A 13,033-nucleotide genomic window follows, 5' to 3' on the forward strand; every position below is an offset into this window, starting at 1 on the left:
GCCAGATCCAATTTGTCTCAGCTACAATTACTTGGCCATGCCAAATAGCATGACCCATTCACTGCTGTTGGCTTCTTGGTCGTGTCTTAAGGCACGGCCAGAGCCTGTTTGGCTCTGTCCACATGGCTAGGCCTTGCCGTTTGGCATGGACAAAGTAGAGTAACTCTGCTTTGGTTCTTCTGGGCCATGCCAATTGGCACAGCCAGCTCTTTAAAATTGTTGGTTCAAGTGTATGGCCGTGACTCAAGACACGGCCAAACCCAATTTGACTCTGGATGATGGCATGGAAAGCTTCTAGCCGTGCTTTAAGGCACGACCTAGTCTTCAAAACTGTTGAGTCCACTTCCTGGCCGTGCCATTTGGCATGGCCAGTGTCTTTTCTTGTTCCTTGGTCGTGCCACTTAGCCATGGTTTAAGCATGACCAGGTCCATTTTGGTTCTAAAATGACTTTGGCACTCCAATCCTTGCTTGCATTGATCTTCATTTGCATCTTCAACATTCTTTTCGGTTCTAAACTGTTTCTAAAAGCTAAAACAAGAACCGAGTAGATCTCTAGACACCTCGTCTCTCAGACGCACCAGTCCGTCGGCTCTCTCCCGTGTCTTCTTTCTTGCTAGTTGCGTCTTTTGCCCGACTTCTTGTGCTCCTAAGTTCCTACTCACTTAGACACATGTATTAAAACCAACATGACCTAAGTTATCTTGTTTGATCACATTAAAATAATCTTAGGATTCCAACAGTCCATCCCCTGATGTGAAAGATAAATTCTTAACATGCGAAAGAAGGTAAGTTAACATGTGAAAGATAAATCCTAACATGTGAAAGAGAAACCCTAAACATGTGAAAGATAAATCCTAACATGTGAAAGAGAAACCCTAAACATGTGAAAGAGATGAGTACTAACATACCTTTGAAGATGATTGAGAGGTTGAACCAAGTTCTTGCATGAAGTGGAGAGGAGAGAAATGATCAACATCGACACATAGGGTGAGAAAGCCAAATTAAATCGTAAATTCGAATGAGAGAGAGAAAGATTATTAGTAGGTGAGTTTTGATAAAAACCGTAAGACTTTCGTTAGTTGAGAAGGAAATAAGAAGACTTGTGCATAAGGTTTTGTCTTTTTGAGAGATTTGCTTTTATGTGAATGAAGTGGAGAGAGATTTGCTTTTGGCAAGATGAGAGAGAAGGGATGTCGATGTTATATGCAATCTAATAAGTATATATCTTTTTAATTGTGGGATGGGTATTATCAAAAATAATTGTCCTTTAAAAAATAATAAATTATTGTGCATCATTTAAGAATTTCATTACGGTCTTTGATAAATTATCAAAACATAAAAATAAATTTAATTACCTATTCTAATGTAATGATCTATTTTTTTTAAAAAATAATATTTAGAAGGATTAGACATTCATAGTTCCATTGATAAATTTAATTTTTAGTTATGATGTGTTTATAAGTATTTTTTTTTAAATATAATTTTTTTTCTAAATATAATTCGTAATGGATACTAAAATTCTGAATTATCCGTCGTATGATTGATAAAAAATTTATATGAAATTAAGTCGATGATTCTAAATTCAACGTTACTTTAACGTCGTTAATTAATTAATTATTTTTTAAATAACATTTAAAGGGTTTATCTATTCCGAACCGTTTCACATTTTTAAACCCTAATACTAAGGATCGGAAGTAAGAAACTGCCCGACGCAGTTATAGACAAGGATGCGGGGAGGGACGGTACAGGTCAACTGGCATGACGCTCAGCCGGTTCTGACCCTAGATTTCCACCCCCGCACTGGGGCACTCGCCACCGGCGGCGCCGATCACGATATCAAGGTCCTGATCTTCTACTTTCCGTGGATTCAAGAATTCTCGGCATTCCGGTCACATTAGCTTCATGCTCTAAAATGCGGGTTTTGACGTATTCCCGTCTTTTGTTTAATTTAAGGACAAAAGCGTTAGTTTTGGTTAGTTCACAGTCAAGTAATTTTTAATTCCTTGTCTTTTTTCTTGTGAAGTTGATCAAAATTGGAATTTCTCCTTCTATTTTGATGATGCTGTACCAATTCTCATGCAAAATTGTTTTTCTCCTAATCTTTGGTAACTGCACATTTGCAATTTTTCGACAAAATGAGATACTGCTAGCTCCTTTGTCGTTTCATCTGGGGAACACACAAGAAGACTACCACCGTCTATTTTCTTTCACTTCTTAAGCTATTTCTCCACATCTGAACCCAAAAGCTTGCAGCTTTGGGGTATGCACTTGAATACAAAAGCTGTTGGTCAGTTATTGCTTGGTAATAACTAATGTTTCTGTTTGTTATCCCCCACTGTTAGTTGTTGATGCGAGACCCTAAGGCTAGATTTGTTGAACACATGGCTTGCCTTATGGCTTTTAAAAATATCATAAGTGCCTTATGCCTTATGATGAGTTTTATCTTCAAGAAGTACTACTTGTATCACCTTGAGTGCATCTCTTTCAAAGTGAATTACCAAAGAAATTGACACACCTACAATATCCACAACATGCTAAGCTTTGTACCTTTCTGGGATTTATTTTGTCCTTAGTGTTTAATATTTATGAGAACACTAATATTTATGAGAAGGAGAGTCTCGGCACAACGGTAAAGTTGCCCCCATGTGACCTGGAGGTCACGAGTTTGAGTCTTGGAAATAACCTCTTACAAAGCAAGTAGCGTACAATAAACCCTTTTCTCGGATCCTGCATTGGCAGGAGCTGCTCCAGGCTGCCTTTTTAGTGTTTAATATTTATGAATTGATCTTGTATTTTGAATGCTATTCTAATATTTGTTTTCCAATTTATTGAAATATTAATGACTACAGCTGTGGCTTCTGAAATCGGGTGAATCAGAAAAGCAACTTCCAACTGTTTTATATCAGAACAGTCTTTCTTACCACTGTACAGCTGTCAATGTGTTGCGGTTCTCTCCTTCTGGTAATAAATCATTGATGGCATATCAATTGTTTGTTATTGAAGCAACTTTCAATCATTCTTCTCTATCAAACTGCCATTCAACTTTTAAAATGCTGGTTAGAAGTGTTGGACCTATGTGCAACTATGTATCTCATAGGGGTACACTTGTGATATTCTGTGATATCAGTAACATCTATATAAGGTACTGGGGGCTACCTAGGATTATTCATCAAGAAATAATTTCCCCAAAGGAATATGATATTAGAGCCGTCATTCTTTCTCACATAACTTTTCTTCGGATCATTTGCGCAATATTTCAATCTATATGAACTCCCTTCACGGACATTCTTCTCTTTTCCCTTTTCTTATGTGCATTGTATTCTTCTCTTTTCATGCATCTTGTTCTTTCGTCATGAGTGTCCTGCCCATCCACAAGCTCTTGTGGATTAAATTAGTGACATGTGCAAGCTTTAATTGTCTAGTCCGTTTGTCTATGATGCTGAGCGTATATCTATTTTCTTATGACACTGGCAAGTGTTGCTCCTATTTGACATCCTTTGTGCACTGTCTTGCATTCTCAGCACACATCCCTGCAAAGTCTTACATTTTTTTTTTTGTGTAGTTTGACTTCGTCTGCCAGCATCCACAGTTGCTAATCACACCAAGTTGTTTCTCTTCTCGCAACAACAATACTCTAAAGCCCTAGAGTCCTAGTGAATAACTCAAATTTAAGAAAGCTCTCAAATGTTAGAATCATCGTCTTCTATATCCCCAATGCCTCGGACTGTGACCGCCCTCTAGTCTCTTAGAATCCAAGATGATTACCACCGAGAAGTTGAATGGAAAGAAGTATTTTTCATGGGCTGTAATTGTTTGTGTGTGGGTTATGGGTTAAGGGAAGTTGGATCATCACTACATGAGCAATTGATACTTTAGAGCCTGTATAGGTCATGCGGGAGCAAACTAATGTGCAATTTCTTGCCTTGTGGTTGTCTATTAATCTTAGCTTAATGACTAACTTTTGATGCTACTTCTTGAGTTATGAGACTTTGACGTGGAATCAAGCATTGGATATGGGTGACATCTCTTGAGCTTACGACGTGATTGGTAGTCTATTTCTATTGCACCATGGTGACACTAAGATGACCTCTCATGCAAATCTCGTTTAGACTATCACAACCCATTTTATGGACATATTCTTGATCATTTTGGATGTTTGAGACATAAGTGACCATTTCAATAAGCTGTTAATTATCATATTTCTCCATACAGTTTTATATGAACTACTAGTGAAGTCTTAGATTTTGGGCGGCTCCTCGAATATTGCAAGCCTCTACTACAACTTCACCATGAGTTGATCTTGTTGCCAATCATTTTGCTTTGGTCTACTTGACCTTTGGAGTGGCTGGATGGTGGTGGGCATGGGGGCAAGGAGGTTGATGAAGGGGTAGGGGTGTTTGGTTTGGCCAAAATAGGATTAATTGTACCTATTGTGGTAGACTTGGACATATCAGAGATACTTGTTACATGCTTCATGGATATCCTACTAGCTAGTTGTCTCACATTGCACAAGTTGCTCAGATTGATAGTGTGTCCACTACTATGGCTCCAGTCATACTTGACAGATCACTCGAAATTTGATCTTATCTTTTAATTAGGGAAGTGTATTCTTCTTATTGTATAGGTGGATGATATCATCATTACGGGTGATGATTCCATTGGAATTGCACAATTGAAGGTTTTTCTTTATCAACACATCTAGAATAGGATTAGGTATCCTCAAGAATTTTCTTGACATGAAGGTGGCTTACTCTAAGGTATCTATATATCTCTCAGCGCAATTATGTATTTGATATGCTTGAGTTGGTTTAGATTTTAGGGATTTAACCAATAGATACTCCTGTGGATTATAGTGGTAGGATAGTACTAGGACAGGGAACCCTTGATCAACCTAGAAAATTGAACTATCTCTCAGTCATTAGATTTGACATTTCATTTGCAGTGATCAATTACTTAATTTCTAGAATAACCCATGTCAGGGCCATTGCTAATGGCCTTAAGAATTCTCCGATATCTTAAGAATGCTCTTGGAAAATGTATTTTGTTCTATGTAGACTGGTTTGTCCTAGAGAAAGCAATCTAAATCGGGTTATTATATCCTTTTAAGGGAGGGAATCTTATTTCAAAAAAAAAAAAAATAGTAAAAGTAAACAGTGGTAGAACAATATGTGAGGGTAAGCATTTAATAATTGAGGTAAGATGCCCTTTAGAACAAATGAAACTTTGTGACAATCAAGCCGCATTGCATATAGTCTTCAATCTATTTTTTTCATGAAAAGACAACATAGAAATTAATTGTTACTCCATTGGAGAGAAAATACAACTCTTTGTTATTTTGGACGATCAGTTGATAGATTTGCTAACTAAACTCGTTGAGAGCAACTAGAGTTGAATATACTGTAATAACTCGGAATTTTACAATGTATTCAAACCAACTTGAGGGAGAGTGTTGGAACCTATGTGTAAATATGTATCTCATAGGGTTATTTTTGTAATGTTACATGATATCAATAGCATTTTTATAAGGTAGTTGGCGCTACCTACCTTTATTCATTGAGGAATAATTCCCTCCAAAGTAACAAAAAGTTTTCAGTTTGTTTATGACAACCTATGATGTCTTGAGACCAAGGTTTAAAATTTCGACCCGTGTCGAGGTTTTGGTCTCAGACCGGAACGATACGATTTCGGTATCGTATCGTGCCGTGCCGATACAGTTTCGGTATTTTTTATTTATCTATAGTAATTATAAGATAAATATGTTTATTGTATATATAAAAATAAGTTGTATATTGATTTATTATAAGTTCTCAATTATTGAATAATTTAATATTATTAGAAAAAATAATTAAAAAAAATTATTTAAATAGAATTGATATATTAATAATTCAAATTAAAATGGAAATATTTATAATAATAATAATAATAATAAGTATATAAATTAATACAAGATATTACTTTATATTAATAATAATTATATAAATTAACTATTTATTCATTTAATTAATTATTAATTAAATAATATATATTTTAAATAGTAAAAAATATCAAGTAAATTTTTTTTAAAAAAATATCAGAATATAAATATAATTTATTAGAATTTTTTAAATTTTTTTAGAATTTTTTTGAAAATTTAAATGAAATTTAAAATAATAAAAAATATATTAGAATATAAATAAGAATTATTATATATTTTTTAAAATTTTTAAATGAAATTTAAAATATTATTTTTTCAGAATATTAATTAATAAAATTTATTTAATTTATTTTAATTTTAAATATATTTTTTATATATTTTATTAGGATAATTTAATTAGGATTTATGAAAGGCTCCTAGAAATATCACACATCCTCCGCACATCCTCCTTGGAATTCTTTAAATTAATTAAATAAAATAAATAATTATTAAAAACAGAAAAAGAAAAAAAAAAACTCACGGCAGTACGCGAGATCGCGCCGCGATCTCGCGAGGGGCATCCGGCGACGTCGGAAGCGTCGCCGGACGCCTCCGGCGACCCTGCCGGACGATTCCGGCGCCGCAAAAGCCATCGTGTGCGACGCCTTCGGCGCTGCCGAAGGCGTCGTGCACGGCGCCTTCGGTGCAGAAGGCGTCGCGGGACGCCGCCGGAGGCGTCCCGCGTCTCCTCCGGCGCCGCCGAGACGGGGACGCCTCCCGTGCCGGTTTCGGCCGAGACGGGGACGCCTCCCGCCGGGCGGCACGAAATGACATTTCAAACGTTGCTTGAGACCAGATTACCTTAGTTAGCTAACTTATCGTTTGTGTTTCTTGTTTGAGATGGAATGATTCAGCAATCGTGGAATACTGTTTATTTCATTAAATATAATCTGTGTTCCTCATTTTCATTTTTGAAATGGTTCAGCAGATACTAGCAGATTAACCTGACTAACACAGACATCTACATTTTTTTTCAGTCGTTCACTTAAAAATGTGACCTATTCTAAGTATGTTTTTGAGTTATTTCCCACATTCTTTTACTCTCTTATTGATTGTTAATAAATACTTGTGGCTAAATCCACAAAAACTTTTCAAGGTGATTACAATTATCTTCTTTGCATGATCTCTATTTGGCAAGGCTTTATTTTTGCATGTGCTATATCAGAAGTTGCATTACAGATTGTTTAACTATTGATATCTTTTGTCATCCTTATTGCCTTCAGTACTAACATTTGTGTCTAGGTACCGTCTCATAATTATTTTTATTCTGTAATGTGTGGCATGTAGTCCCAAGCAATAAAGAAGGAATTCATATGAATGAAACTCGCTTTATATTTTATTTTATTTTATTTTATTTTACTTATATGATCATTTTAATTGTCTTAGACGAACATCTGGCACATTTCCTGGTGCTTCAGTACAATTTTCAATATTTTTTTAATGCACAATTAAACATTTATATAAATTATTTTGCTCTGATATATTATTGGGAATCAGTTTCTGAAAGAAATTGAAGTACAACATTTTGACATAGACTAATTTTCAAAAAAAAAGTAATTGCTTATTTGAGCATTAATGTTCTATGATTTCAGGTCTGATTATCCATTGTCCATACATATTCTCTCAAGTTGATTCTATAAACATAGTAAAAGTTATTGTGATTTTTTGCAGGGGATTACATTGCATCAGGTGCTGATGGTATGCATCTTCCATTTGTTCAATTAGTTACTTGATTTAAGTCATTTGTTTTTTTCACTATTTATGGATACTGATAGTTGTCTATGCACATCTTTTGGATTTGCAGGAGGTGAGCTGGTTATTTGGAAGCTACACTTGACAGATGATAGTCAATCTTGGAAAGTGCACAAGACATTATTGTAGGCCTTCTAGTAAATTTTTTTTCCATCATAGCTGAAATTGTTGTGGTCCTAATATTAATGTTCTAATTAGATTTCATCGGAAAGATGTTCTTGACCTTGAGTGGTCTCCTAATGGAGAAAGTTTGATTTCTGGTTCAGTTGATAATTCTTGCATAATATGGGATGTCAATAAAGGTTTGTCACAGTTAGTTGCCTAAACTTCTTTCACTTTACCGCTTGGATAGTCATTGGAATAAATGTGCGCCAATAACTTAGGATTGGTCCGCCAAATGCTGGATGCACATTTGCATTATGTTCAAGGTGTTGCATGGGATCCTTTGGGCCATTATGTTGCTTCTCTTAGCTCTGACCGGACTTGCCGGATTTATGCTAATAGGACTCAGAGTAAACATAAGGGAGGTGAGAAACTGAATTATGTCTGCCAGCATGTTCTCACAAAATCAGACCCACAAAACTTTGATCATTCCAAGGTTAGTAAGTTGGAAATTGTTTTGGTTAACCATATTGCATATAGACTTGCAAACCATACTAATAGGTGTCTATTTATTTGTTGATTGATTTTCAGTCTATCTCAGGAAAATCTCATCTATTTCATGATGAAACGTTACCATCCTTCTTCAGAAGGTTGGCATGGTCTCCCGATGGAACCTTTTTAATAGTACCTGCAGGTATAAATGTAATGGTCTTTCATAGTTTTTGTTATTTGCCCCATTACTTTGCTTCCTTTCCTCTATTTAAAATTTATTTTACTCTTAATGTTATATTATTATTATTATTATTTTTGGTAACATTCTCTATGCTAGTTATTAATAATATTATTATTTTACTCATGGTAGTTGAATTCAAGATTTAAAATTTCGACCTTTGACGAGGTTTCGGTTCTAGACCAGAATGATAAGGTTTCGGTACTATATCGTGTCGTGCCGATATAGTTTCAGTATTTTTTAAATATAAAATATATTAATTAAAAATAAAATATTTAAAAAATAAACAAAATAAAAATATAAAAAATAATCTTTAAAAAAAGGAAAAGATATGAAAATAGATAAATAAATAAATAAAAATTTTATTATAATTTTTAAATTAAAATAAATGAAATATAAAATTAATTAGATAATTTTATTAGGGTTTAATAAAGCTTCTTTAGATTATCTCCATCATAGCTAGGAGTTGATTAAAATAATTAACCTAAGTTTAATTAAAAAAATCCAAAATCCGACACCACTCGCTAGATTGCGCGACCTCGGCGCTGCCGTGGGGTTGCGCGACCCCTCAACCATGGCCGCGGGGATTGCGTGACTTCTCCGGCACGACTACGGTGGTCGTGTGACCCCTCTACAGCGGTTGCAGGGTCGCGCGACACCTCTAGGGTCGGTAGCGGAAGGGTTATGCAACCCCTTCGCTGCTTTTGCGGGGTTGAGCAACTCCTCCGTTGCAGCCACGGGGTCGCGCAACACGTCGCAATTGCCATGGGTCTGGTGTCGTGGTCGTATCGACATGCCGATGCCAATCGCTGGGCGGAACGAGATGTTTCGCTTGTTTCGACCGTCTCGGCACGACACTTTAAACCACGATTGAATTAGACTAAACCCTTTAAGATCCTTGATATTCAGTGTTACTCTTGAGAGATTTTGAACTACTTTCGTGATCAAAAACTCAAGTTCAATTTTGTAGTTCCGAGACTAAGGTTGACCTCTCAGTTCGTCACTTAATTTCTAAGTAATGCAAACGATTTGAGCACACTAAAATTGAATCAAGACAATCATAACATTAATAAGAGAAGGAAACCAAACTTCAATGTCAATATGTTATCGGGCTAATCTCTAATCCTGGAATAAGAAAACTACTCCATAACGTTGAAGATACAATTCATTGAAATCAATAAAAGCATTTTACAATCTGAAAAATAAAGATCAAGTAATGAAAGAACTTGATTGTGGATGTTTGTCTGTTTCTGGAAGATCTCCACATGTTCTTTGATATTCGGTATCTCTTAGCTCCTTGGAAGTCTTGGATGCAACTTTCACTCTGATCGGCTATCACCAGATGCCCTAAACTGCTGTCCTTTACTTCTTTTTATATCCCCCAAACCCTAACATATTTTTTGAAATAAAAGGGCGTTGTCATCATTTAAACCTAATGATCCATGGTCGTGGAACGTTACACGGGGTGGCCGTGGATCGTTCTACCTTGAATCTACACTTTACTTCAGTAGTGTCTACGGTCATGGTTCTTGCTGCTTGTTCTAGTCAACGCTCCACAGGCTGATCTGATTTCTCAGATTATCCACGGCCGTGTATCATTCTGCCATTTGTTTTCTCAAATTTTGCATCTCCAAGCATGCTCCAACACTAAGATCTTCACTTTTTGTCAATACAAAATACAAATTACAGTCATCCAAACTAAAAAGATAAAATGAATGCAAATGCAACAATTTTACAAAAAATATACTCATGTAATGCAACAAATGTATGCTAAATAAGATAAAAAACATATGCATAATTCACACATGACATCAAACTTCCACAACCTTAAATCTTTACTTATCCCTAAGCAAAATATATAGTCAAAAACTAATGTGTGTGAATGAAACTTATCATTTTTGAGAAATTTATCTAATCCTATTACGTAGTGTTATTTTATGTGCATAGGCTTACAAATTATTTCACTATGACTTAATCTGAAAGTTTTGTATTCGCTTCACTGGTGCAAGTGTATTGACTCTAAGATAGATGCAAATCCAAGTTATTTCTTCATTTCACTATGTTCTCCAAATTTCCGATGTAAAGGGCACATTACTTTTGCCACCAAACGCATGACTCGTCCCTCCTAATGTTTTGCATCTTCCACACTTAGTCTTAAAGGAGCACTCGATGTCGAGATAAGCTAAAATGCAATAAGTATTCCCCATTAACCACTACGTTCTCCAAATTTCCGATGTAAAGGGCACATTACTTTTGCCACCAAACGCATGACTCATCCCTTCTAATGTTTTGCATCTTCCACACTTAGTCTTAAAGGAGCACTCGATGTCGAGATAAGCTAAAATGCAATAAGTATTCCCCATTAACCACTACATTCTCCAAATTTTCGATGTAAAGGGCACATTACTTTTGGCACCAAACGCATGACTCGTCCCTCCTAATGTTTTGCATCTTCCACACTTAGTCTTAAAGGAGCACTCGATGTCGAGATAAGCTTAAATGCAATAAGTATTCCCCATTAACCACTTGGTCTCAAAGGGGTACTTATTGCCTTTGCTCATCATAACATTTTTTTTCAGTCTTTCGAGTAGAGTGTTTCTCCATTAGCCAAATGAAGTGGGAGCCCCCAAGGAAACTAGGGTACTAAGTGTAGGAAATAACAACTCTTCTCGGATGCTTCAACCCTAGAAGCTAAGTTTATGTGAAAAGGGATCCTTATCAAGTAGGCAAACAACGAAACTCTCTGACTTAACAATACTTAGATCATAATATTACATATAGAAGAAAACGAATCGCTAAAGATATGAGCACAAATTCATAAATGCAAAAAATTTCTACATGATAATGTCATACAATAAAAATAAATAAAAACATGATTAATGAAATAAAAGCAAATAAAAACATGATAACTATTGAAATACTATAACTCCCCCAAACTTAAAAATTCCATTTGTTCTCAAAGGGAAATGACCTCGAGAAATGTGCGCTTCAATCATGTCGCGCTGCTCGGCTTGCTCGACTTGAATAACATTAATGGAGGTGTGAATCCAAGAGAAAGCGTCCTTCGTATAACCTGAAAAAGAAGAGTCCCGCAAAAGAAGAGGAATGCCTATAGCCTGAGTGGATGGACGAGTGGGTTACTCCACGGTAAGTGGTTTATGCCGAGGACCACTAGGAAAGGCCCAGTTGGCTCGTACACCTACGGTGGTATGCTCATGATCAGGAACGGGACGTGGAGCTTGGTCTTTAAGGAGAGGCTATAGCAATCCTCATCCTTGACAATCATTATAATTGCAACACAAAATTCCATGTCAATTTGTGCTGCCCGTGGCTTCTTATAAACCATTAAATCATAATTTAAGGTGAGAACAATAAGGGTGATGCGCTCGCCTATAACAATCTTCCCTACGAAGCCTTATAGGCTTTGGCGAGGTGTCTCACGAAGTGGGAGCTTGTGTCTAAATTTACATTGTTCAGCATAGCCTATAAAAACATCAACTCACTATTGAAGGACCGCACCATCGCTATCTCCGTGATTGAAAATAGTGGGATATGATTCGTTGGAGATAGCGGAAACAAGGATTGTGGAGGCCTTAGCCCTAGAGAAATCATAACTAAGTACGTTAGTGAAATCAACCCAAGCATTATCCACTCTAAAATCGGAGGGATCTCTTTCCTCCCCACCACAAGGTAAACTGAAGATGGTATTGAATTTCCCTTAGGGATACAGTGCAGCGTTTAGACCCTCCAAGCGGTTAACCAGAAATCTAAGGATCGAATCCCAGCTGTGATACACTACAGGGATTTTCCTCCACCCTAAGAACGTTGACTGTTTGGATGGACCTCCGCGAGCGCTTCTTGATTTATGGCCAGTGGGAATCGTCCGTGGAGTCGAGCCGATCACCTCCAGGATTAGTCGGTTAGTTCAAAAAGTTGGATGCCTAAATTACCAAAAAAAAGACGGTATTGAATTGTTTAAGGGTAAGTCTATGTTCAGTATTAAAAAGACGGAAAGAGATGTGACCTTCATCAGAACCCTCCTCACGACACACTAGCCTCAATAAAACTTAAAAACTCTAGGGTGATACTATAATATCAATAGGATATTTCATGTTAATAAAGGTATTCCATCCTACTTATTCTATCATCCAAAATACGTCATCCTTAAGTCCCAAAACATCAAGCACATTACCATCTAGGTATCTAGTATTCACAATTTTTCTTTTAACAAGTGTATTGTACGTAGCCTTTTGGGTTTCATCACGAAAAATAATACCAAGAGGGTTAAAATTGTTACCCCTAGTGGAAGCTTTCCCCTTCCGTTTCGATTTTGAGCTTGAACCTTTGCTACATTGTCTTTTGGACGCCATTGTGTCACTGCAACAAAAAAAAGAGAAAGTTGAAGAAGAGGGGAAATGGAGGTTAGGGTTTTGAGGGGAAAAGGAGAGGAGAAGATGGTGGCTGTGAGAAGAGGTACAGTTCTTTTGGAGGCTGT

General features: G+C 36.3%; 1 protein-coding gene across 2 annotated transcripts in view; it reads left to right on the top strand.

Annotated features, from left to right (window-relative positions):
* The first annotated feature begins 1,657 nt into the window (after window positions 1–1,657).
* LOC122034440 (chromatin assembly factor 1 subunit FAS2 homolog) overlaps window positions 1,658–13,033 on the top strand; it is a 44,868-nt gene continuing 33,492 nt past the window's right edge. The window contains exons 1-7 of one of the 2 annotated variants that reach the window (XR_006126707.1): window positions 1,658–1,842; window positions 2,851–2,962; window positions 7,626–7,652; window positions 7,759–7,831; window positions 7,905–8,008; window positions 8,090–8,304; window positions 8,400–8,502. Coding sequence is in view for 1 of the 2 variants with exons in the window: in XM_042593696.1 (XP_042449630.1) it covers window positions 1,729–1,842; window positions 2,851–2,962; window positions 7,626–7,652; window positions 7,759–7,831; window positions 7,905–8,008; window positions 8,090–8,304; window positions 8,400–8,502 (748 nt within the window). In the remaining variant the exon portion in view is untranslated. The remainder of the gene's footprint in view (window positions 1,843–2,850; window positions 2,963–7,625; window positions 7,653–7,758; window positions 7,832–7,904; window positions 8,009–8,089; window positions 8,305–8,399; window positions 8,503–13,033) is intronic. The other variant, XM_042593696.1, reaches the window with a different exon arrangement.

The sequence above is a fragment of the Zingiber officinale genome, chromosome 11B, assembly GCF_018446385.1.
Source record: "Zingiber officinale cultivar Zhangliang chromosome 11B, Zo_v1.1, whole genome shotgun sequence".
NCBI lineage: Eukaryota > Viridiplantae > Streptophyta > Magnoliopsida > Zingiberales > Zingiberaceae > Zingiber > Zingiber officinale.